This window comes from Aptenodytes forsteri, unplaced genomic scaffold, assembly GCF_000699145.1.
Source record: "Aptenodytes forsteri isolate BGI_AS27 unplaced genomic scaffold, ASM69914v1 Scaffold55, whole genome shotgun sequence".
Lineage (NCBI taxonomy): Eukaryota > Metazoa > Chordata > Aves > Sphenisciformes > Spheniscidae > Aptenodytes > Aptenodytes forsteri.
The window spans coordinates 12,364,770-12,374,112 of record NW_008796063.1 but is presented as its reverse complement, the minus strand read 5'-3'; the positions used below and the strand labels follow the sequence as shown (position 1 = coordinate 12,374,112).

Genomic DNA, 9,343 nt, shown 5'->3' with positions numbered 1-9,343 from the left:
CCCCCCCCCCGCAGCCGGCAGGGCAGGGCCTCTTCACAGAGCGCCGCGGCGAGCGAGGTCTCGGATCCGCTGTGGGTTTACGTGGTCGCTAAAGGCGTTCAGCTCGCGTGCAAGAGGCGGCCGTGCTGAGGAGAACCCCCGGGCGCGCCTGCAGCGCTGCGGAGCCCAAAGGAAGGAGCCGGTGCAGGACAAGCCGCGGGGCCTGGGGACGGGCGAGCTGGTTTTTTTTCCTCACAGACTGGCCCCAAAGCCCTCCCCCTATTTACTCTCTTCACTCCGTTTTGTACCTTTCCCTATAAAGTGCATCCACCAGAGTCCGGACAGCCCAGCTCCCCCCGTTCCTCATGTTCTTGCCTGCGCATCAGCACACAGGCCCCAGTGAAAACGGGCAGGGGGGTGATCCTGCCCCGGCGCCAAGCAGTCTGCCATAAGGGCTGATTGTTGGTATAGGTTTGCTTTTTTTTTTTTAATTGAAAAAGTAACGGGGAAGAGAGAAAGTTGGCCCAGAAAGCAGCAGGAAACACTTGTATGGAAGAAGCATTAAGGCTCCCGGGCTGCAGGGCTCTACAGCAGCCTCCTGTAAAGCAGCATCAGAAAAAGGCCGTGGCAGAAGCAGCCAGTTTACACTCCTCCTGCCAGACACCTGCACAGAAACCAAAAGGAAGAAGGGGATGGCGGATCCCGAGGAAAGGAGCCGTTACGGAGTCCAGGCCGGCATTGCTGGCACACAGTCCTTCCCCACCCACCACTAAGGCAATACGGCAACGTCCAAGCCTGCTGAACTTCAGCTCCTGCCCCAGAGTTCTGCTTCTGGGAAGCCAGTCACCTCTCCCACCTCACCGAAGGGCTGCGCGCCTTGCGTGAACGCTAGTTTGTATCTCAGTCGGATGGGATCCTATGAGAGAAAGGAACAGAGAGAGGGGCACGTCACGGTTGCAGATTCCTGGGTCCCCGTCAGCCTCACCCCTGCCAGCCTTGCTGCAGTGAATCACCCTCTGAAAGGGGACAGTAACGCTTCAGCCATGCGGAAGCTCTGCTCGGAACAAGACCTGGATCCTCGTAAGATATGCGAGGAGTGACTGGGAGACCTGTGCAGGCCACCCAAGGGCATGCCTGGCAATCCAGGTCTGGCCAACCTTCTCAGTGACAGAGGATTCCTTACACCCATCTTCGGTCTCATTATTATTCATCAGTGCCACAGAACTGCCACCCATCGCTTGTGGCTTGTGTGGCCTCATGTTCCATCAGTTGCCAACATCTGCACAGTGTCTACACCAGGAGCCATCACTGCAGGTACACTGAAGCAGAACTGTGCAGGGCCCTGCAGCAACTGCCCATTCGATTCTTCAGATTATAGCTCTGGAAAGCCGTTTCAGTGGAAAAAATGTCGTCCCAGCACAGCCCAAACTGCTCTGTCTCTCCCCTGCATCTTCCCACTAATAACACTCTCCCTGTCTTTCATACAAATACCCCACCCACTACAGTGACATTCCGAGTGCTCCACCAGCAGACTCAATCACCACACGTACCTTGTGCGGATTGGAGAGCAGCAGGACCTGGGACACCACCGCGGGGGGGAGAAGAGGGCTGAAGGCAGGCAGCTCAGAGCCGGATGCTGGCTGTAACTTTATTTTCATGGTCTGAAAGACAAAACAAAGGGAATGCTTGTTGGTCCACGCTGAAAAAGGGCTGGGAGTATTACCAAGCCACAAGAGCTGGTTAAAGATACATCAGCCAGATTTTGTCATTTAATGAAAAGCATGCCTTTCCACAGCCTACATCTAAAGGCAGATATTCCTAAATAGACAATTCTATGCTGCACATACACAGGCAGAACGAGTGCCTTGCCCAGGAGGCTAATAGCAGCATGTCCGGAGCCCTGTCTAGTTGTCTCAAGGCCGGGGATATACTCTGTGAAACAGGCACCGGGACCACAGACACCACCATACAACAGGTTCACCGTTCACAGAAAGCAAGCCGTGAAATTTCCAATGAGCAAGGCAAATGCTAAGCAAGAAATGGCAAACCTTCTCCTCAGGACATTTCTGAGTAGTCCCACTCTCTGCTACTCGTCATAGGCTTCTCACCTTTGGGACTGCAGCCTGGAACGCTATGTCCTTAATTGGTTGAGCTGATGTGCTCAGCATGGAAAGAACCATCACCAGCACGTCTGGTCGGCCAGGAGCCGGGTCTCTGGAGAAGTGGAGCATAGCCTTGAAACCATTCCTATCGTACACAGTAAGTGGACAGACACTGCCTGCCGGAGACAGAAAGAGAATCGGAAACAAAGCATGGATACCCCTCTCTTCTGAGGGCAGAACAGCAAAGACGGGATAAGGAACAACAAAAAGAAAACATGCATACAACTTTTACTTCCTCCAGCAAACTCACAGACCAAGCAGCATACAGTACCTGCCTGTGATTTACATTTTGCCTCTAAGGCAGAGAAAGGAATCCGAGTGTCTAAATTAGAGATTTAGCAGCTCGGATTTCAACAGTCAGTTAGAGATGTCAGGTATGAATCCAACAGAGATACGATGGGAAAAGCAAAATGTAACTCTTTGGCACACGCAAGACTTAGCCCCTTATCATCACTGCATGATAAATCCACACCTGACTGTCCCCATCCAACCCTTCCAAAACCTGGTAAATCCTTCACTCGAGAGACTGAAGTCGGAAGACAATCAGGTCAGAATGTCTTTGCACCTGCCCTCTTCCAAAAGTAGCGATGCCCAAGGCTCTGCAGTCCTCTTAACAGGACGTGCCCTGCTCTGAGGCACCGGGGTGCCACGCGCCCAGGGTAACGCTCCACGAAGTGGTCGCAGGGCTGGGCCGTACAGCGTTGAATCAAAAAGCAGAGGTGGAAAGAACAGCTCTGCTTTAGGAAGCGGGACGACTCCCACCCACAGATATCTTTTAAGCCTCTGGAGAAGAACTGCTTGAAGCCTGATTAAAGGTGCTAAGGGCAAACAGTTTAGAAGCACATCACAAAGGTTAGCCAGGGCAGGAAACTCCTGACTACTGAGTAAGGAGGACAAGGACATTTCCACAGGGCGATCCCTAGCACTTGCTCAAATCCTCAGATACATTAAGTCCTTCATAGAATAGTCATGACTTTTCTCCAGCCAACCTGCACAGCATGAAGCTACTTTGGCTTGCTCCCCTGCAAAAATCACAGAAGAGCACTAGTAAGCCTTTAGTAAGCGGAGCTGGGGCACAGAAATCAAGGCACTTACTCGGTGTAATTGAAATTAAAGGGACAAAAAGGTTTTCTAGAGAAGCATCATGGGAAGCTGGATGCAAAGAGGCAGCAGGCTTCAGCTCGTAGCCTAGGCTGGAGAATGAAGTATTTGCCATTGAGCTATTTGGAAGATCTGGAAAGGGCAATTTCATTGGTGATAAATCCCTGGAAAGAAAAGCATGTAGAAAGCTTATATTAACTGGGGAGACTGCATGGCATATACCATCTTCTGCTGTGTCTGTTTTGTGTTCCCAATCCCTCATCACTTTTAGGTGTAAAGAAAGTACAAGCTTACACTCTCTGAGTTCTTGAGAAATTCGAAAACTGAGTCTATTTTATATGGAAGAAGCTGCTGTTTCAGCATTCATTAAGGCAGACTTTGATTACTGTTACTAATGCAAAACCGTTTCAGGGCTTTGGAAGTCTACTCTCCCCATGCACAGACTCTCCGTAGTTCTAGTCAGTGAGATTAAAGTAAGTTCTAGCTCAAAGACAATGCAGGAAGCTGGGAATCTCCAGTAAAATTTTTTGGCCTGTGTTATGGCAGACTGGATAAGCATATTGTAATGGTCACCTGCTCTGAAGATCTGTGGATGATTAATTTGGTTCACAAACTGTTAGGCTTCCACTGAATGCCTGGAAACTACTTTGTCACAGCCTGAAGAAAGCTGGGGAAAGTATTTTTTGAGTCAGGGGTTATTATAGAAAGACCTGACTGTAAGGTTTTTGTTCCTTTAGCTCAAGATCACTTTGTTACTAAGCCATGGGATTTGTCTCCCCAAGTTTCTGACCCTAGTGTGCAATTACACAATTAACAGGTGCATAACTGCTGCTTAAGAGCCAACGCGTGGACTGATAGCTTGCTGTCACTAACCAGTTGTAGTTGAAAGGTTTTCCTAAACCTCCCTGCTGTAAAACAGTATTCCTCATCTCCAAAGTCAGACTGTACTATGCAGAGTTTGCTTACAAAGATAATGTCTTGGTCCTGGATGGTGGAGAGAGCTGATCGACCAGGCCCTGAAATTCATTCTTCTCTGAACAGCTGTCTTCCCAGCCCTCCTGCAGTCCCAGTGTTTGAACAGCCCTTATGCTTTCACTATATCCGTTGTGTACAGCAGTCTGAAAAATAAGGCACTTCTGGTTCATGCTATAGAACACCAGCAAAAGTCAGACCTGTTCCACTGACATAATCTCATTTTGTAATAATACTACTTAAAGTAGAAATAAATATGAGTAATCTGGTTGCAAACTGCAACTGAGAAATTAATTGCAGAGCAGGAGGATTCCAGTTTCCCTTCAGAATAGAGTGGCATTAAAAAAGGCTGCCAGAGAAAGCTAGGAGATCAAGCATCCTGTCTGATTTTTGTCCTTCGTACCTTACTGACTAACATACCTGAGGATCACTCACCTCTGCTAAGCCAAAATCAGGTGGTGGTTTCTGTACAACAGGAGAGTTGCTGAGACCTAAGAAAGAAGCCAAAATGCCACCGATCAATTACAGAAAACAAGGGTTTTCCATAGGTTCTTCCTTTGTTGTCTAACAGCAGTTTGACTACAGTCTAACACCATTAAAGAAACTACATTCTTGAAAACTTATGACTGGCTGAAAGGGTCTACTTTCTCTTAGGACCGACATTAAAGTCAAAGTTCTCCTATCTTTATTAAATGCCACAAACCCTAGTAACAAGGGTAACACTGTACTGAATTGCACATACAAACCTAATGACTTTAACTCCTCATCGAGCAGACAGGTAGAGGTTGTGCTGCTGTGCTGGGAGGCGGTGGTTATGTTTGCAAATTGGTCTGTAGGAGACTGGGATGTCGCCTCCAGTTCGGAGAAGTCAATCAGTGTATAGCTCTTCATGCGTCTTGGGGCTGTCCGGCATGCTTTGGAAATAGCGGAAAGAGTTAGAAAGAAACCTCCTGAAAGGAACAGTGTATTTATGGGTACAGGCATGCCCGAAAGGACTCATAGGTGAAGAACTTCAGGAATATTTTCTATCAACCGTATGTAAAAGAAAATGATGGCTACATAATACTTTTCCTGTGTTATAGGATTTTTCTCCACATTGATTCTCCGAGAAGCACTTCGCTGCCAAACTCCACTCATACGTGACATGCAGGAGCAGAGCTGCCGTGGAACGCTGCAGGATGCTCTTTACCTGGTGCATCAGCAGAGCTGGTGGCTGAACCTCCTCCTCCACCACCATTTTCATGGCTGGCTACAACCTGCCTGTACTGTCCGAGCGCCTCTGTGAGCTTGTCGTTGGCCTGCAGTATCTCAGCTGGAAAACGAGAAGAAACAAAATATTAATGTTCTAACACGCGGGTCAGTTCCACGGCACGCTCCAAACTGCTCATAAGAAAGGTACAGCGCATCTAAGGACCTGCCTGCAGCAAAGTGTGGGGCAATCTGCCTTAAGATCCTGGCTAGTTTTTCATTCCGTGTTCTGAAGTGCAGCATTTTGCACATACATCTGCCGCTTTCAGGCCTCTCTCTCATTTATCAAGATCACTTTGAAATCTGATCCTATCTCTAAAGTACTTACAGTTCCTGCCATCTCTTATGCACTTTGTTGTTCTCCGCAAGTTTTCTGAGTGTACATGAGTCTATAATCCAGCACTCTTCAGCTGAAGAACCCTGGCATTCATGGGTATGAATGAAACGTTTGAGGCACAGCTGAGCTCTTACGGTTGCTGTTTAAGATGTCTGTTCAGCGAGGCACCACTTCGGTCAGGTCTTCAAGGCATACAGACAAGACTGTGAAATGCAATCCTCTGGGAAGGGCTAAATTTCACAACTGTGGAATTCAAAGATTCTGCTCATATGACCCCCTCAGTATATTACTTAAGAAATTCAAAAAATACTCTCCCTTCTGTGTTGATAGACAGGGAGAACTTCAAGCTCTGTAGAGAAAAGATCTCAAAAGCCTTCAGTTCCCAGAACATCAGAGCTCCAAAAACTCTGAAGACCACCTCGGCTGGAAGAAACTGGATTCACTGTTTAATTTTGGGCTCCAGGTGAAAATTAATAGCTTCCTTGAAGAGAAGCGGGAGGAGACTTACACCACTTCCCGAGGGCATGGTTTAAAGGTGAAAGTGGAAAGCTTTGCCAGCAGGGTAGCATGTGCCTAAGCATTCCTCCTCTCAGAGGAAGGGCATACCCCAGTTGTCAAAGGAAAGGTAGACAAGCTTAACTGCAAAGAAATCCAAGGACAGTGTTGGCTCTTACCTAGAGCCTCATCATCATCAGCTGTCTCACTGGCAAGGCGAAAGAGCAGCGGCCTGAGCTTCTCACAGCGTTGAAACAGAGTCTATGGAAGGAAACGTTTCACGTCATTGCTCAGGAGATCCCAGACACTCTCACACTTCCCTGTCCCCGTGACCACCTGTAATTGGTGATACGTCTAGAACAGGAAGATGCGCTTTCTGCCCGGGTCCAGAGAAAGGGTATCAGTGTTGCGTGTTGCTGCACTCTTAAAAATCCACAGTGGCCTGGAAGTACAGCCACTGGAACAGGGAGGCTTTGCTGGTATCTTCTCAGCAATCACATCCTCTCTGTGCATACAGGTGTAAGATAGATCAGTGTAAAATTACTCAAAAGTAATTACTTAAGTAATTACTTAAGAGTATCCAGGAGTGAATAGATCAATCACAGTACTTGGAGGGAAGTATTACGACCGTCAGTTGCAACTACCATCAGACAATGCAAAGCCGCTTACGGCTCTCTCCTCAGTGTTTTAGGAAGCGAGGAGGCATGGAGGCAGCCACTTTTTCAGTCTGAAAGTAGGGTCTCTTCCATCTACAGCAGCAGCCCTCCCCAAAGGGATCTAACTCCAAACTCTGCCGTCACATACAGCCACAGGAGAAGTTCTTACCTACAAAAATTCAGTTGTCTAAAGTTTTTTTTTTTTTTAATTTGAGAGTCTGGTAGGCACCCTAGTGGAGTTTCAGGTATTTGGAGGCCATAAAGCTCTTCTGACAGCCCTATTAGTGACATCAAATGTTTCCTCAATTCACTGATACTTAGAAGCAGCAGCAGACCGGTGAACTCTGGGCAGAAAAAGGGGAATCACAGAAACCATAGCACAAGCTGAAGAACCCACAGCTTTGAGCTTCTCTGGTCAGATCTCATCACATCCACCTAACCATGCTCGGGCTCAAGGGGATTCTCGTGTGTTACGCCACTACTGGAGAAAGAACCGTTTCCCCATAAGACACCACAAGAAGAGCAGCTAACCCGGACAGAAACTCAAACCGGCACAGCAGGAGACGGTTCCATTCCAACTTCCATTACACTGACGGGAGGGACCGTTATTCATCAAATATGTTGGAAACTATTTGCTGTGGTAATGCTCTTCCCTGACAGAAGCTGAGTGCACCGTGCTGCCCTTTGAATCCTGTTGCCCTGGGCCCCCCCAGCCATAGCCAGTCAAAAGAACCTCTTATGCAGGAAAAGGAGCATTTACCTGTAAGGTCTCCTGGTCAGATTTGGACAATTCTTGTCTCTTGTAGTTTTCCAGTAATTCATCCATATGTTTAACATTCTCGGAAACCTCACTGATGGTATTCACTCTTCTGGACACCTTAGCTGACTTTTCTTGTTCCTTTGATGAAAAATGAAATAAAAGTAGATGACGATTTGGCTAGTACAGCCAGTGCACGTGCTTGGCTGGGTCACTCTGGATCACACTTGTTGGGGAGTTGCTTCCTACTAACATCTTATTGCAGGTAGAGGAGGCACAAAGCAGTGCGGGTAACGACTCACCCCCCAACAGCTCCAGTATCAGTGCTGCACCACACCTCCCTGTCAAGGGTGAAGGTGGAAACCTCCTGCCCTTCTCAGGGCACCCTGGGCAGGGTGCTGGTGCATAAGAATTCATTTCACCACAGGCACGAGTAAGACTTCAAAATTAGAGTTGGGAGGTGGTGGGTTCTGCTATACGGAAGGACACTCTCAAAACAACTGCAGGGATTTCGTTAAACCAGACCAAACCTCCTATTTATGCAGAGAATTGGGGTGCCCTTTCAGATGGAAAATGAAAACACACACCAGATGTGCACACACACATTGCTTGTAGAAAAGGGGCAATTCTGTACAGATGTGGCTGTTTTCCACTTGGGAACTGAGTTTATTTTTGGACACTTTCTATTGCTAATGCAGTACTACTGCAAGGATCCCACTGACGTGGAAGTGTCGGGCCACACAGGCTCCTGGGTATAAATATTCCCTCTTCCTGGAAATGGCATATTTTAGGAAAACAAAACAAAACAATCCCGCACCATCACTTCGGAATAACAAATACCGAAAGTCGTCCCTCCTCTGGGGCAGCTTAAACAGTTCACCTGAGACTGATGTTGCAGCAAGGTTCCCATTACCACCTCTTGGTGTTCCCTTTCATACCAAGAAGGTGGCAGGCACTACGGAGGTCAGGTGTAGAGGGCCCACTGTCAAAAACTGAATTGCCAAGTCCCCTCCTACCCTCCCCGGCTGCAAACACAGCTTCTGACCCAAGGAGCTCCCTACCTCTTTAATCATGCTCTTGATCAGACGGTTGGCAGCCTGCAGGTCTTCAGAGTGGTTGCTCTTTAAAAGCCTTGCTAAGAGCTGTTGAGGGGAGAGCATTGGACAGCAGTGAGCAGCAGTCTCTAGGCACTATGCTACAGACACACGTCACATAAAAGCAGATATTGAGACACACCCAGTGTCATAATAGTTTCCATAATCCTGGAGATATGTGAACTCATGTCACATAATCTAATGCAGATTATATTGCTGCCTCTTACAGCTGCCTGCATACGCTGTTTGGCTGTTTGGGAATAGGAACTCTCTGGCTCTGCAGAACTTCTGTAGGACCTGGAGAAACCCTCCCTCAGGAAAGTTTAATAGAAACTGATGGTTTTTTCTGTAAAAAAGCTTAACTTTTTACTAAGCAAAAATTTCTGACAAAGCATCAAAGAATTCTCTAGCTGTTGTACAGCAAGAAGTATTAGCATTATTCTGAAGATATTCTGTCTGAAACAGCAAAAGCTCCCAAAATACGACTGAGCCTGTTTTCTCATCAATACAAATCGGGGGGGGGGGGGGGGGGGAACGCATCG

The 9,343-nt window shown here is 47.7% G+C and overlaps 1 protein-coding gene across 1 annotated transcript in view; it reads right to left on the bottom strand.

The window, feature by feature from the left end:
- Window positions 1-228: 228 nt before the first annotated feature.
- GGA2 (golgi associated, gamma adaptin ear containing, ARF binding protein 2) overlaps window positions 229-9,343 on the bottom strand; it is a 13,135-nt gene continuing 4,020 nt past the window's right edge. Inside the window, exons 5-15 of the mRNA XM_019473998.1 lie at window positions 8,769-8,849; window positions 7,711-7,848; window positions 6,474-6,555; window positions 5,404-5,526; window positions 4,961-5,128; window positions 4,650-4,705; window positions 4,209-4,360; window positions 3,233-3,406; window positions 2,088-2,253; window positions 1,530-1,640; window positions 229-895 (exon numbers count right to left, since the gene is read on the bottom strand). Coding sequence (XP_019329543.1) covers window positions 785-895; window positions 1,530-1,640; window positions 2,088-2,253; window positions 3,233-3,406; window positions 4,209-4,360; window positions 4,650-4,705; window positions 4,961-5,128; window positions 5,404-5,526; window positions 6,474-6,555; window positions 7,711-7,848; window positions 8,769-8,849 — 1,362 coding nt within the window. The 3' untranslated portion in view covers window positions 229-784. The remainder of the gene's footprint in view (window positions 896-1,529; window positions 1,641-2,087; window positions 2,254-3,232; window positions 3,407-4,208; window positions 4,361-4,649; window positions 4,706-4,960; window positions 5,129-5,403; window positions 5,527-6,473; window positions 6,556-7,710; window positions 7,849-8,768; window positions 8,850-9,343) is intronic.